General features: G+C 36.8%; 2 protein-coding genes across 2 annotated transcripts in view; one reads left to right on the top strand and one right to left on the bottom strand.

The window, feature by feature from the left end:
* The window catches only part of LOC124172224 (zinc finger protein 565-like), a 142,060-nt gene extending 137,066 nt beyond the window's left edge, over nt 1-4,994 (bottom strand). Inside the window, exons 1-2 of the mRNA XM_046551646.1 lie at nt 4,596-4,994; nt 4,344-4,481 (exon numbers count right to left, since the gene is read on the bottom strand). Of these exons, the coding sequence (XP_046407602.1) occupies nt 4,344-4,481; nt 4,596-4,763 (306 nt within the window). The 5' untranslated portion in view covers nt 4,764-4,994. The remainder of the gene's footprint in view (nt 1-4,343; nt 4,482-4,595) is intronic.
* Nucleotides 4,995-5,547: 553 nt separating this feature from the next.
* Nucleotides 5,548-14,290, top strand: LOC124172562. Its single transcript, XM_046552005.1, has 6 exons — nt 5,548-5,898; nt 6,013-6,150; nt 6,643-6,810; nt 8,216-8,335; nt 13,557-13,688; nt 14,207-14,290. Exons 1-6 carry the CDS (start codon nt 5,731-5,733, stop codon nt 14,288-14,290), a joined length of 810 nt encoding a protein of 269 aa, XP_046407961.1. The 5' UTR covers nt 5,548-5,730.
* The last annotated feature ends 2,850 nt before the right edge of the window (nt 14,291-17,140 follow it).

Below are 17,140 nucleotides of genomic sequence, written 5' to 3'. Positions count from 1 at the left end.
ATATAAGATGACCTGTCAGACCCTTGTGCCTCCCCAGAAAAAAATCTTGGATCCCCCTGTTTGTCGACATGGAGTAAGCTAAATTTCAAACAACAGCATATTTTTCTACTGGTTCGATAAAAAATACATGATGGCCCTGGAAGAGAATATGGGGTGATGTGCAGAGATTACTTAATTCCCTCACTGAAATTACTCAATGTTGAGATTGAGGGTTGTAATTTTCATGAGGGAATGAAGAAAAAACTTCTTATTCTTCTGCTCAATTTGGTTCCACCATTGTAATTTTCTGACAAGGAGAAATCACGATAGTGATGTTCAGGATCTGAACGCCTATGTTATTTCCTGACATTTTCCAGGTAGTGTAGAAAAAGTGTCACAGCTATCTTCCACATCTGCCCACGTTTGAGAGAAAAAGATTTGAAAGATGAAAAAGATCATGTAAAGATTTTGCTCACCATTACATTCACTGAGTAATAACTCGAACTTCACTACCATGGAAATCAAAGAGTTTCACGGTAAATGGCAACAAAAGGAGATTACAAAATTGCAGAAAAAGCTATATTTGTAAAGTGAATAAATTTAGCAAAAAGGACGGTAGACAGAACTTTAGCCATAAAAATAATTAAATTTTGATGAAAAACATTTCGTTCAGTGATACAAATTTGTCGTAACCCATCTAAAATTTGAATGCTTGTGTATCTTGAATAAAAATTTCTTGCTGGTTTCCACATTAAAATGTTTGCTTTCATGTACAATTCACCTATTGATGTAAATAAACGAAGACATTAAAATGCTCCTCTCGGCCCCAAGCTGGGGCAGAGTGGGGACTGAAAGGAACATCGGACTCACGCTTTTTTTCATCAGGATCTTTGCTCATCCATTAGTGATTACTTTAAACTGAACAATGAGTCGGTATTTACATGGCATTTCCCTGTGGATATGGACAATGAAAAATGGTACAAGCGAGATTTTTTAGCAAGCTTTATTTTTTTACAGCTGAATTACTTCAGTGCAATTACTTCAATCACTGCAGTGAATATTTAATGATAATCGTGGGATCATTATGGACCACTTAGCTATAGAAAAAAAAACCATGCCTTTTCATCTCACAAGGGTTGGAGTTATGGATGAAAATAAAAATCACCATTTGTTGCACGTTGCGGCACTTTAGGGGTCACTCCCATATTTCAATTGCTCATATTTTATTAACAATTGACAATTGGAGGCAAAAATTGTACACAATTTCTAATTATACCAGGATATATGACCATGGAAAGTTTCAGGAAAATCTGAGTCGGTGGGTGTCATGGCCTGGTTGATTTGAAATGGAATGACACTAAAGGTAAAGTAGCGTTTCTAGGATTGCCACAAACCATGACCTTTTACACATGCTTCCCCTAAATCAGGTCATATTATTTCTTGCTCTGCGGGGGTTCCCTATTAGATAAAATAATTATCAGAGTAGGTGAAAAATCTCCATTAATATTGATAATATTTTTGAATACAAGAAATCTTCATTCTCTGACTCAGAATGGGATATAAATTGTCACGTCTTAATTTTTGAGAAAGTAGCAACAAAAAAATTTGTAAATGCTATTCTTCCTTATTATAACTCTTCAATGACCAATATTTATAGTTTAAAAGACTGTCTAGCAATTTTCAATCATAACTTACCTAATGAAAAGCTATCATACAGCTAAATGGCTGTTAACAATAGAAGAAATACTATCTTTTCACTGATACTCCCTCATCAAATTTTCGAGTTGCCCCTGCAACTAGGGTTCCCGTATCACTTTTACCTGTTTTCAATTTTTATTGCCCTTCTAAAATAATACTATGGACTACCATTATCCTAAATAAATTTCATTGTATCCTTAAAATATACAATGCGCAAAAAGTTTCATTTATTCAGCAATATTTAAGCCTACAGCGATTTTTGGCCAGCTTTTTTTTATTTCAGGCCACTGTGCAACTGTTATAGAATGTTTCCAATGCAACTAACCAAAAAACTTCTGAATCTAGGAAAATAGTACAACTGCTATGCTTCTAATTTTTTTTATGGATATATGAAGTCATTGTACACGCATGAACCAAAAAATCAAAGGCAAACTCTTCTGGCAAATATTTATAGGAGCGATTCAAAATTATGAACACTCATTTTTTTAATATCTAGTAGATACCTATCTAGAATATGTCTATCCTATGAAAGTACAGCTGTTGCTTAACCTTAGAAAATGCCGACAATTTAGATACTGAGAGTAATTTAAAGAAATGATACATACCAGAGAAAAAAATTTCTGTGCCAAAAGAGCATGCATTGATAATTAATTCCTACATAAGTAACCCTTTCACACCCAACATTAAGTGAAGCTGTTGGGAATCTTCCTTTCACATAAGACCTAACGTCAACTATAGCTGTTGTGATTACTTCATCAAAAACGACTCAATGCTGGCTCTAGCAGATGCATGGGGAAGGGCTTTATTAATTTATAACATTATTTGCTTGAATATATAGTTTAATTTTAGTTACATATCACATACTGAGTAATATCAATTTTCATGGGTTTGGAAAAAAATCGTTGAAAACTTTCATTTATATCCAGTCCTGCTTTTCCGTAAAGACTTTTACAACTTCTGCTTCTAGATGGGCAGCTGCCCCCTTCCACTCCCTGATGGGTATGCTCATAGGATATGTAGTAACCGCTTAGGTAGCAACTGTCCAATGCATTTGGGCCCGGCCGGAGACCCAGCTTAGCGGGAACTTGGGGCCACTCCTCAGCAATTAAGCCGGACCCTCCCACCCATTTATGACCACCCTCAATGCAGGAATTCATTGCCAACTGAATAAATTGTCAATGGTTTTTGCAATGATTTATTTTGTAGAATTTGGTATGCTAAAATTTTATTTAAAAAATTGCTTATGCACAGAACATAACCAAGAATTCATTTCAAAGTAAAAAAAAAATTGTTGTATGCAACAAAATATATCCATAAAAAAAAACAATGACAATATAACCACTTTGCAACGGTGAGGATGATTACAAATGAGTGGGAGGGTTGGGCTTAATTGCTGAGGAGTGGATCTCAAGGCCTGCTTACACAATACATCAACATGTACGGGTTAATGCCTACAAGTATGAATGCGAGAATGAACACCAAAATGCACCGTGTAGCCACCCCACTTGTGCAAATCCATGCACAGAAAATAGAACCTGTTCTTATTTGGTTCATGCTTTCGTACATGTACTGTTATGGTCCACCAAAATCATTCATGCAAATGTATATTTACTTGTATGTATTAATGTTCCATGTAACCAGGCCTTCAGGCCAGGCCTGAATGTATCTGACAATTGCTACCTCGACAGTTACCTCCCTTCCTCGGTGTCAGCCACAGTCGATGTCCAGTTGTCACCGTTGTAAAATCCAGCGTCCAGCACGAAAGAAGTTAACTTGCTCACTTTTGCATTTGTTGTACCCTCATCGATTCATATAAAATGCCATGAAAATGGACATTAAATTTCTGAAACGTCAGCTACTATGTTTAAAATACAAATGACTTAAAACTTCTGGCATCATAGTTCAAGATAAACAAGAGGTCCAGATCAAAAGATATGTTATAATATGTTTAGGTGCACTTCAGCCCATGCTTGACAACTGATAAACAAAATCATCTCCAGGTCGGTCACAGTTCATCATTTGGCAGCCAATAGTAAATGTTTGTTCAATCATATATGCTGCGGTGACCAAATCGCATATTTTAAAAGGAAGTGTGGTATACACGTAATGGCCTAGTGGATACATTGCTTACATCACTTGATCAATGGTGAATTTGGATGCCTCACTTAACCAGAAATATTGTTTAGGGCACACGAAATTGTACCAGAAGACACCACGTCTTCAGTCGTTGCCGCTAAACCGCCTACTGCATCATAACAAGCACCTTGCCATGGCTTCACAGATTAGGATAATTACAGATTGTAGGAAATTGGACTTTAAATGCTCCGCCCATAAAATAAGAGGGCCTTTCATGTCCCCTAATGTTTTCGATTGACAAAAGGAAGGACCTAATTAACTTTGGATCACTCATAGAAGTGTCTTTATAGTTTTTGTTGGATTTAGTGGCATTATGAAGTCATACAACATTATGCCTCCGCACCAGGGTCATCCATTTCAATATAGAGTCAATCGTTTCAAATTCATGCTATATATTTATTAGGATCCGCAAATAATAATATTCCTATATTTCTTACTGCCGTTAACACAAACCAAATATTGTCACTTCTAACTCTCCTAAGCTTATAATTGCACCGGTCTTCTATTGGGAAAATATGAAAACTACTCACCCAGCAGTTATTTCTTGGCGATATTTTCCTCAGTTCTGTGTCCGATTCTAAGCAAATCTTTTTGAAAATACTGAAATCCTTGAGCTTTTTCAAACAAAGTGAACAAATGGTAGTGGGAAGGCCATCTCCCTCATCAACCTAAGAAAGCAATCAAGCAATACGTTAATAATTATCTTTAGACATACGGGCATAAAAGATATAAAGCAAACATTACGAAAACGAGAAATCTAAAAGATGAAACGTGGCACTTACTTGTAAACCGACTAAATCATGCAGGGCATGCTTCACACTTATTTCGTTTTCTACATTTGAAGTGAATAAGTTGCAAAAATAATAATGATTCTTCCTACAAAGTCTGCAAAAGTCACTCTCTGAATTCCTTTCTGTCGAATCCGTGAATATCCCGATGGTACGACTCATTTTTTCACTTCAATATTTCATTCAATCTTTAAATCGGCTCAATCATCCACTCAACACTGACAGAGATCTCAAAGTCTCACAAGAAAACTATATACACTTCGATGGTGAGTGAAAGTGAAAACACTTAGGAATAATCTAGGAAATATCCAAAAATAGCTAAAATTAATAAATCAAATCAAAGATAAATGTCAACACAATAGAATAGTTTGAGAATATTTCAACAATTTTAATGCTCGCTCAACACGTCAACGAAGTTTGTTAATATGGGACGATAGCGGACAATGTGAGAGGATATGTGTGTAGAATAGTTTTAGTTTTTTCCGTTTGCGGCACCCCTATAGAACAGGCTAACTATTTGCGTTTTAAGATTAATTTCTTTCTACCTCACTAGAAATGGAAGTTTCACAGTAAATTATCAATTTTGCTTAGTTTAGTAGTAGAGAATCAAATATTTTGAAGCGATAATTTAATACTTCTGTCAGAAATAGTATTAGAGCGCAATTTCAGCCGCCACGCAGGTGCAGTGCTTCATGGAATTTTCCATGGTGCAATTGCGGCCTTGCGGAGAAAAAATAGGTTAAACAAAACTTTAGTATAATGCATAAAAAATGTTTTAAAGATAGCCATATTAGCACTCATGCAATTAAACTCAATAATACACAAGTAATCGATCAACGTCATTTGTCGATAGTAGGCCTGTTGTATACGTATAATCAGTCAGCGGTGAGATACGTAACTACAGACCTCGAATTTAAACCAATCTTTGCCTGCCTTATCTTATATAAACATGTGAACCTTAAAGATTTGATTTACTGCAGTGGAGTCTACGAAAAGGTTGACTCTTTCTTCCGATCTGACCATCTAGATAATCTACTGTTCATACCTGAGTCAACCTTAATGATCTCTGTCAGTGTGGAGTGGATGATTGAGCCGATTTCAAGATTGAATGAAATATTGAAGTGAAGAAATGAGTCGTACCATCGGGATTTTCACGGATTCGATAGAAAGGATTTCAGAGAGTGACCTTTGCAGACTTTGTAGGAAGAATCAATATCATTATTGCAACTTATTCACTTCAAATGTAGAATACGAAATAAGTGTGAAGCATGCCCTACATGATTTAGTCGGTTTACAAGTAAGTGCCACGTTTCATCTTTTAGATTTCTCGTTTTCGTAATGTTTGCTTTATATCTTTTATGCCCGTATGTCTAAAGATAATTATTAACGTATTGCTTGATTGCTTTCTTAGGTTGATGAGGGAGATGGCCTTCCCATTACCATTTGTTCACTTTGTTTGAAAAAGCTCAAGGATTTCAGTATTTTCAAAAAGATTTGCTTAGAATCGGACACAGAACTGAGGAAAATATCGCCGAGAAATAACTGCGGGGTGAGTAGTGTGGTGTATTGGTGTGTTTTGTTTATTGAATTGTTATAAGTTGTTATGGAGGGTGATCTAGAGAATAAAGACAGTTCTTAAAAGTGGCTCCTTATATTAATGTGCAGACATTACAAGTAGTTTTCATATTTTGCCAATGGAAGACCGGTGCAATGATAAGCTCAGGAGAGTTAGAAGTGGCAATATTTGGTTTGTGTTGACGGAAGTAAGAAATATAGGAAGATTATTATTTGCGGATCCGAATAGATTAGTTCGAATCCGTGTGGCAAAAGGGCCACTCCTCTGCATGTGGATGGTCCGCACGCTTATGTAAGCTTCCATTAACGTCATGGGAACCTTATCCGTGCATGTAGCGTGGACCGTCCGCATGCATGGGAAATGAGCGGAAGACATTAAACCCAATGTTTAATTAACATTAGGAGCTTCCCTTATTTGTTGAATCAGATGGAGTTCATTTGTTTAATAGTGCATATTTCTCTGCAGAGTATCAAAGGAGAGGTTGCAGCTCCAAATGAGCCAGGATCTTCTTCAGAGACAAAGGACTGTATTCGAGATGCATCCGAAGATACGTCACAGATACCATGCTCAGTTCAAGTGACTGAAATATATATTCCTGTGCCAGAGTGTGACCCACCCGTGGACAATATGTTGGTAAGTTTTATTCTTGTATAGTTGAGGACCTCAAATCCAGAAAGCTTGGGAGCAAAGGGTTTCTGGATTTCTGGTCTTCAGCACGCAGGAAAAGTAGTACACTTCTTTATTTTTTGAGAATTTTTATGCAATATATGTCAAAACAAGACCGGTGCCTCCGCAGCCTAAACAATGTGTGCTTAATACTGGATGAGAATGAGCAATAAGTACATCTTTTTCTTCATGGTCAATAGCTTTCGTTGATAGCATTCGCTGGAACACATTGCGATATATATTGATGTTTTCCTTAGTCATTCGGTAAATCTGCAAATGCTTTTATGTTTTGTTAATTCATGTATTTATAAATGCGTTCAGGCTTTTGTGCTCAATATTTTAGATTCCTACGTGTGTCCCCACCTAGGTTGTTAGGGTATGTTCATTGCTATGCTAACTCAGAGAACACTGCTGCGAGGTGGCAAGTTGAAACACTCAAGTCGAGTATTTTGTGGACTCAGTCAAAAAAACTGTCCGTGCAATTTTTGCAAACAATACAAAAGTGACTCTTTAGATCATGAATAGACACCTTTAGGATTACACTGTATGTCCAAATTATGAAAATCTAATTTCATTTGGAAATCTTTTTAATTTTCATGATCTTGTGAATGTGAATGAGGGAGTGAAAGGCATTGGTGATAAATATCTATAAAAAATAAGTGAAAGAATGGTTAAATATTGCAGTGGTTGAATGTTAATATTCTGGAGTTTGATATGTGAGTCACAAGAATCTCATGAGTATACATGCCTGCTTGAATGGTTTTTAGAAAAGAGTTTTTATTATTACAGGGATTACAATTGTCATCATTAAAATTGTTATTATTATTATTAGGGATGGAAAGATCCAGGATTTTTCTCGGAACAGGATTCAGATTGGATCCTTGATTTTCGGAGCCGAATTTTTCAGATCGCATATTTTTGGATCAAAATGCATTTTCAAGTTCCTGACGCTGAAATTCCCCCGATGATTGTTCAATCTCTTGGGAAGGGTCACACCCAGTGCCAGTCCTATTTTGCCTTTTCTATTTTCCACGGCTGTAATTCTCCGATGTAACCTGTGCGAGAGCTTTCAAATAATACAGTTCATGAGTAGGACAAGTATCCCATGCGACGGTGCATTTGATGATAGATTTGGAACTCTTTCCACCCTTATTGGGGCGTTGCGTTCACTGAAGCTATTATTTAAAATTTCGGATCCAGACCCGATGTCCTCCGCGACTTCGGATCCTATGTATCCCATGAAGGGCAATATCCATGGATATTTGGATCCGAGGTATCCGATCCAACCATGCCTAATTATCGTATTATTGGACATACGCTATTGTTATCATTATTTTGCATTTATTTGGTGACATCTATTATTCTCTTCAAGTTTAACATGAAAGGGGAGAAGAAAGACCAACTTGGTGATGGGAATGATCCTGTAATATACACACCAGATCCAGCTAAAAATTCAGATAACACCTTAGACCCATTGGCCACTGATGATTTGGTAAGTCTTTTCTTGCCTATTTTAGCACAGTTATGCTAATATACAACTTCATACTGTTGTGGAATATTCCCAACACCTTTCAGCAGGAACTCAAAACATTTTCCCTCACTTCATGCAACATGAACATCTTCTTTTTCGAGAGATTTTCGAGAGGTACAAATCAATTCCCTGCTTCGTACCATTAAATTGTACCCTACTTGTCGAAATTTGTGTCTCATTTGTTATTTAATCGAGCATGTAGATGGGACTAGTCTCAAATTTGCGGACCTTGCGGACGCATCTACTCATTGTGATTCGAAGGTGGAAACATCAAATTAAATTTGTGAACCTTGCGGACGTGTCTACTCATTGGTATTCAAAGGTGGAAACATCAAATTGAAATTGTGAAAGAACATGTGAGTAATTTATTGACCTTAAGAAAAGTTGAAAGCCTCTAATGAGATGTATAGAATCGGTGATGTGGAATGTAAAACAGTGGATTAATATGAGTGATGAAAGAATAGGGTAGTTTTCTTCATCAAAGAAAACGAAGGGCATTGGCTGCGATTCGTTGCCCACCATTAGTATATTCATAATATTCAAATTATTTGGTTTTAGATAATCCAGTTTAGACAAATGGCAATGGTCAATTTTAAATGCATTTGAAAAAGGCGAGATTGGCCCTTATGTGATGCCACTCCATGCGACGTCACAGGGACCTAGTTTCTATAGGAGTAGATAGGAGTTTTACATGGTCTGAGATTACCAGTGCATGTATTAGGCAAAGAGCTCAGGGAAACGTCTCTTAATTATCACACATTAAAACTGCCTATGGTTGGAAAGTTTCCTTCAATTGAATGGGTATTAATAATCCTTATTTAAGCCAAGCACTACCAGCTAGGAGGGTACTCAGCTACCTGTTAGCAGCCTGCATCGTATCAGCACTCAAGCCACGCCCTAAGGTCACCTCTCGCTGCGACAGCAGGAACGAGAATGATATCACATGTGGTTTTCCCAGCATTCATACTTAGCCGTCACATTTTCGCCCACTTGAAAATTTCCAGTTTTCATTTAATGTCCAAAAATAGTTATCGTCATTTCAAAATCTAATAGTGTTAAATGCGTACTTCAGGAGTAATAATCTTTCGATTTAGGCGATTGAAAAGCAATAGGAAACCACCCTATTGCTGACAGTAGAGGTGAGTGATAATAATGATAATGATAATGATTTATTCGACATTAAACACAATACAATGCAATAGTCTTCGTCAAAGTCAATGAAATACTAGAGCTAAATAATACAATTCTGAGTACTGCATTCAAGAAATTCATTCATAGAGTAGAAAGCTTGGCTACATATCCATAGGTGGAGACAATGCTTAAACTTGGGTAATGAACAGTCTCTGGCCTCTCGGGGTAGGTGGTTGAAAAGGCACAGCTTTACATGGTCAAAAGACTTGCTTGTTGTTGACAGCCTACAATGAGGCTGAACGAGATTATTGTTTAGCCTAGTGTTATGATGGTGAACGTCACTACCAGTTTTCTGGCTCTCCAAGTTCATTTTTACATTTATAAGACATTTAAATATATATTGACCATACAATGTCATTATGCCTAGCTCCTTGAATAGAGGTTTACAATGTTGCGTAGCTTTTGAATTGGTAATGATTCTAATTGCTCTTTTCTGTAGAATAAAGAATTCTTTAGACGAGGAAGAATGGCCCCAAACCACAATGCCATTAGTTAAGTGGCAGTGAAAAATGGCAAAGTAAACTGCTCGAAGATATTCAGTGGGAATGAGAGTTTTCAGCTTTCTTAGCATGTATATAGCTTTAGACAATTTTGCAGTAGTAGAGGAAGTATGACAGTCCCACAGTAGTCTGCAGTCCAGGTCAAAGCCTAGTAGCTTTAAAGAGCCGGTATGATACAAAGTGGGGCTTAGAGAAAATACCATCTGTTGGGTTTTTTCTGTATTGAGGGCAAGCCCATATGCTTCGAACCATTCTTTGGCCACGGAGAGGATAACATCAGAGGGGTAAGTGGAGTTATTAAGATCATGTATCAGAGTAGTATTGTCAGCGTATAATACTGAGGCGCAAGGTAAATGGTGTGGAAGATCATTTATTAGAGTTAAAAATAGAAGAGGGCCAAGGACTGATCCTTGAGGTACACCCCGTAATATGTTTAGAGGGGCTGACAGTGTGTTGTTTATTTTAACGCATTGTGAACGGTTTGTTAAATAGGACTCCATGAGTTTTAGTTCCAAATTGTTGACACCATAGTATTGTAACTTCTTAAGGAGTAGTGGGTGTGAAACACAATCAAAAGCTTTGGAAAGGTCATATGCTGTTAGTACGAGGGGGGATTTATTTTCATAAGCATCCAATAGTTTATCAACCACAAATTTAACAGCAGAAGATGTGGAATGACCTTGATGAAATCCAAATTGAGAAGGAGTAAATAGGTTGTTATTTTGAAAGTGATTGTAGAGCTGAGTTTTAATGACTTTCTCCAGTACCTTGCCGAAAACTGGAATAATGGAAATTGGGCGGTAATTCAAGGGTGAAATTCTGTCACGTTTTTTATGGATAGGGATTATTTTAGATTTCTTGAGTTCTTTTGGGAAGGAGCCAGACTGGAAGCAAGTGTTGCGTATTATTGCAAGGGGTTTGCTGAGTACCGCTGCTAATTGTATAATAAGATTGGTAGATAATCCATAAATGTCAGTGCTGTTGGATTTTTTGAGACTAGTGATGGTTTTATAAATTTCAGTGGGAGTAACCCACTGCCATTTGAAAGCAGGTGCTGTAACTCTGAGATTGTTAAGAAGATCAGTGGCAACAGCAGATGGGCTATTAATAGAGGTGATGTTTAGATTGATTGAGTCGATGAAATGCTTGTTTAGGCTATCGGAATTGAAGGGAGTTCTGAGTTGTAGCATGAAGAGCCAGTTTCATTGTTTATAACTTTCCAGGCTGCCTTTATTTTATTTTCAGCATTATTAATTAGATTACCATTTGCCATAATTTTAGATTGATTTATTTTGATAATTTACTCCTTCTTATGAAGAAGCCAGACCTTTTTATCCTCAATGTTGCCGGAGTGAATGTATTTGGAGTGTAACTGGATTACTTCAGTTCGTAAATTGGATAATTCCTTAGTGAACCGGTTATTACCAGGCTTTTTGCCTTTAGTTTTACACATAAATTTTTTGGGAAAGCAGTGTTCAAAGAGCAATATGAAATTTTCAAAAAAACAGGTAAAATTATCGTTGCCATCTTGATATTGAAGGAGAGAAAACCAGGTGACATTGTACAATAGAGATTTTAAATTTTCACCACCAATAAGTGAAATATTCCGAGTAAAAGTAGGATGATGGGTATCACAAGTGGGCTTGGCATCTATTCTTTCAGTGGTAAATCTGAATTCTAAGCCTAGGTGGTCTGACAAACCATAGTCGATTACATTGGACTCAAAGGAAGCTGTAGGTAAACTAGTGATTATGTAATCAAGGCAAGAGCTGGCTCTAGTGCGCTCCCTGTTCACAGAGTATAAATTGAATGACAAAAGCAAAGCAGTGAGTGTGTTAGTCTCTCTCGTGTCAAATCGGATATTGACATTAAAGTCACCACAAACAATTATGACCATACCAAACTTAGAGAGCGTGGCTAGAATTTGCTCTAGCTGTTCACAGAAACTTTCAAAATCACCATTTGGGGATCAATACAAACACATTATAATCACATTTAACTCTTTAACAAAGATGGCACTTGCCTCACTATGCAGTTCACTGCACAACCCACTGATGTTGATTTCCTTAACTGTTAAATGCTGGGCAGCATAAATTGCTGTTCCACCATGCTTTGCTTTGATTCTAGGGAAAGATGTCACCGACCTATACCCCTTGATATTGAAGAAATCAAGTTCCTCATTTTTTAGCCAATGCTCTGTAATACAAAGAAAATCATGAGGACACTCAGTCACTGACACTTCTAGAGCACTAACTTTATTGCGTAGGCATTGAATATTTAAGCACAAGATTGAGGAAAGTCCACTGTGCTCCTGTACACTGACACACTTCATGTTCGGGTCACAATCACCGGACAACTGGCACGAGACGTATGAGTCGTTTGGTTCACTATTTTCTATTTCAGTTTCAACAGGTGAAGCTGGTGCAGAACCTAACTTGGCGCCGCGTTCCTTCGAGTCTTTCAAAAAAAATACCAATCGAACCGCACATGCTTGGGCCAGATGTTTACATTTCTGAGAAGATGAATTTTATCGCAGTTGGTAGATACGTTGATAGATGAGCTAAGACATATCAATCCTCCGACAGCTGGCTATTAATTAATAATCATGATTAATTGCAGAATGATATTTGGAGGAGGCGACCTACAGCTTAGGTCATTTGTTGTACGTGGGAACGATAGGCAAGGAAGGGTGGGGAGAAACCTGGCATCTGCATTAGTCAGCTTTTAACAAAAGGCACCAAGGGGACCACGGCTTAACGTCCCATCCAACGGAGGGAATGTTGAGCATGTAACACTACTCACCTGCTATTTTTTATTTTGTGTTACCTTAGGGTATAGAAACACACTCAATCATGAAATAACATTCACAAAATCACTTTTACACTTTTGTATTCAAAACATCATAAAGAAAGACTAATTGTGCCCAATTTACAATTAGGCATTATAAAAAATAGATTGCATAACTTCCCTTTGTATTCTAATGGGATTTTGTTTCTTCTACTTTCCCTTGTGTTTATATAATAATGATATAAGTTCCATTTATCAGGTTCAAGTTATTCAATTAAATGAGAAGGAAGAATAACTTCATCGGCCAAATCTTGTTGGATAAGTTATTGTTTTCTACAATTTTTACTGAAATCCTTTGATTCAAGTTTTGTGCATGATCAATTTTGTTTCTTGTAACCAGTGGTGTAACTAGGAATATACTTTGGGGGGGATGAAAGGGTCTGGGGTGAGAACCCCCCTAGGCAAGGGGTGGTCCTGGGAAATTTTCGAAAATGTCTGGGTATACATTTTATATAATTTTGGAACTTGAAATTTAACTCTAAGCAGATGCAGTCATTATGTGTCGAAACTAGACTATAGTTTTCAATGTTTTTTTATTTCACTGAGGCTATGGGGAGATCTATCCCCTCATCCCCCCATAGTTACACCAAAACTTGTAACAATTGATTAAAATGTTTATGAATGAGTGTTTCTCTTTTTATTAGGGTGATTTTGGAACATACAGGTCCTCTCCTTTTAAAGAAGATCAGATCAGTGATAATGAAGGTGGATGTGTAAACAATGATTTTCCTGATGGCACCTCAAGCAAACTGGCGAATGAAGCATCCTCCGATCAGGTAATACTATTTATGAACATTTTATTGTAAGGTGACCTTGAACTGCATCTACACTTCATTGCCATCATAAGTCAGCAATCCTAAAATTGGTTTTATATAGCCCTCCATTGCTCTTGGCTATCTCCTCTTCTTTTCGTTTATTCCGTCTTCTTCTCTTTTACATTCTTATTAATCTGATGCATGGAACACATTCAGAAGCATTACTTTCCCCTCTTACAGCACACGTTTCCTTTTCTTTTTGGGATTGTCTTTATCAGGTCATCATTGTTAGAAGAATTCTCTTATCTCCTACTATTCTCTGCTCTTCCTTGGTACTTACTCTGTCGACCCCTTTTATTTTTAAAACTTTCTTCAGGAGCAATGCATTTTGAAAGCCTCCTCTCTTTACTTTTCTGCAGCTGTCAATTTTGAAGCCTTGCTGCCGTTTATAAATATGCTCTATGTGTAGTGTGTGGTGCATCGTTTACTTACTTCTGGATTTGTACACTCAGCTGTGAGTTTATTCTTCTTTTTTGTAGAACGCTCTCTGTGTCCATGCTATTCTACTGAACGTTCCTTTCTCCCTTCATGCATCACTAAAAGCTGATCTCAATGTCGCGTAATTTGTCTCATTGTAAGGATGTGAGACCTTGAAAATGACACAGAGAGTTGAAACTGTGGTTGATAGTAGAGCTATATATTTAAATGTGTAAATTATCATTTGTTACTTATATTTTATCACAGATGTATTGCATTCCCACTATGTTGATATCATACCCTTAAAAGCACTGTCTGATAGCTTTTGAGCAAATAAATTGTTAAGGATTCAGTTATTTACAGTCGAACAGATGGTGTTTTACTGAAACAGACATCAAAGAATTTGTATTTAGTCAGTGGATGTAACTACATCTCTAGGATGCACTCTTTATTAACTGTGCATCTAATGTAAAACAATCTTCACATTTCCCCACTGAAGTTACTCAACTTTTGTCTAATAAGGAGTTCATCTACAGATTTCTCTTTTTCGTTAACTTAGAATGTCCATCTGTTATATCTCAACTGCCCAAGTTATTTTACTTACCGAAGCATTTGATGTTATTAAACTGATATATAACCCGAAATAAACTAAAATTCTCCGTTATAGACCATTTTTTACATTTCATGAATCTATTTCACTACCTATAGGCTCTTGAATCTTGTGCATAGTCTTACCCACACACAAGTTTTTGTTATGATTGAGGTTATATCTGGAGTTTTACAACTCTGGAAACTAATGTTCAGAGGATCATCGCATAGCTTTTTCCAGGATTCTGCAGTGCAAATAAGAGGTATTCAGTGTATAGTGAAGTGGTTAAATCAAAAAATCTAATTTTAAATGATTAAAATTGCTAACATTCGGTTCTGCTAACAGCATCCAGATTCTAGAACTCTCTACCGTTAAGTATAAAAACAACTTGATCACTTCAATCATTTAAGTAAAGGCTTCACTCCCAATTCAAGTCCAGGGCTTAGGTTAGTTTATCATATTCATTTTATGATGCTATCAAGACTTTCTATAAATTAATTTACACAAATGTGTGTTCATTATTATCTTTGTTAGAGCCGGTATTGTTTTTTATTAGGTATTGAATATGTCACAGTTTTTGTCTGAAAATATACTGCTTGTTAAGCCTTGGAATGATCCTAAATAATCGTGAAAGCTGAACAATGACTTTTTGTATCTCTTTTGTTATATTTTTGTCAAAATGCTATTTATTTGTTTAGTATTTTGTTGGAGTGAAACATCTATCTTAAGTTCATTAGCAATCACATTTATCGCCGAAATAGCATAAAAAGAGGGCATGTGTTACGGGTGGCCCACGCTCAACGTAAACTGCCCTGGTGCAACCGTAAGATGTCAACCTACAGGAACAAAATTTTTTCTCTGCTCATTTGGTACCTTGGGCTACATTTTGTAATCTGTCTTAACTTTGACTTTCGAAAAAAAGTTGTTTGGTGACCGCCCCTTCACTTTGAAAGAGCAAAGCTTGCTGAAGGCCATACATGCAAACGGGAGACACAAGTAGATATTAGTCATATAAAGAGGCGGAGAAAGGGCTCCCGGTCCAACGGGCAGAGCAACATCAAGTAACGTGCTGCGTATCTTGGCTTAGATGGGACCATGTCAATTGTAATGCCCCGCACTAAATGTTTTAATGATGATGCTTGCAAATTCTCTTGCAGGCCCAAGCCTCTACTGCTTTCCATGGTGAGGAGATGGAAGTCAAGAGCTCAGGAGCCATGTTGACAGGCCTCAAGTGGAAGCTGATTGGGGCCAGAAGGAACCATCTCCCAAGGATTATGCCGAGGTATGTATGGATTTCCTGTTATATCAATAATCCAGTTATATTAATGGATGAAGGATATTATTGGCATTAATTCTAAATATGTTTTAATTAGGGATGGTCGGATCGGATACCTCATATCCAAATATCCGTGGATATCGCCCTTCATCAGATCCAAAGTTGCTGAAGACTTCGGATTTAGATCCAAAATTTTGAATGATAGCTTCAGTGAATGCAACGCGCAATAAGGGTGGAAAGAGTTCTGATTCTATCTTTTAATGCACTGTCGCATGCGACTCTTGTCCTACAAATGAACCATTTTCTTTGAAAGCTCTCGCAGAGGTTAGGTAGGAGAATTACAGCTTTGGAAAATAAAAATAGCAAAATATAAATGGGACATAGTGTGACTCTTCCCAAGAGATTGAACAATCATCGGAGGAATCTCAGCGACAGGAATTTGAAAATGCATTTTGATCCGAAAATATCCAAAGATCCAAAAGATCCTGCTTCGAAAATATTAAGGATCCGATCCGAAACCAGATCCGATAAAAATCCTGGATCCATCCATCCCTAGTTGTAATCACCATTAATGATTGAAAATTGTTCTTTCTACGCAGCATTTTAGGCAACCATTTGATTCAAAGGTACTAATAACTGAAATAAGTGTTCTTATCACAAAATAAGCTGTCTGTTCTGATTTATGTTGCAAACACAATGTGAAGTGAAAAAGTTTAAAAATAATTTGATAAAAGTGAAAAACATTTTATTTGCTCAAATTTGAGTTATGTATTATCGTATACTGTTAATAATTCTTTAAATTTGTAGTGAAATATCAACTTCAATTATTTATTGAATTGTTTTTCTAATTGTTTAAAAAATATAAATGGATGCTTCAGGCCATTCAGGTAAGGTTAGGTTTCAGAAAAATAATTCTCAAAAAGTGATGTTTTTTTGTCCATTGAAACATGTAAAAGATGTATAAGCATGATTCAGCCCAAGAAAAATGAAAAGTCATTATGGAAATAGTCATCGTACATTTTGTCAGCAGGGGATTTTCTTGCAAGGCCTTATATCGACGGGGGTTCTGTGCTGGGCCTTATGTTCGTAACCCAAGAGAAAGGGAAGGAAGGCTTTTTCCCCCTTCTGTTT

This window comes from Ischnura elegans (genome assembly GCF_921293095.1).
Source record: "Ischnura elegans chromosome 13 unlocalized genomic scaffold, ioIscEleg1.1 SUPER_13_unloc_1, whole genome shotgun sequence".
NCBI lineage: Eukaryota > Metazoa > Arthropoda > Insecta > Odonata > Coenagrionidae > Ischnura > Ischnura elegans.
The sequence above is the reverse complement of the archived record's forward strand: the minus strand, read 5'-3'. Positions and strand labels throughout refer to the sequence as shown.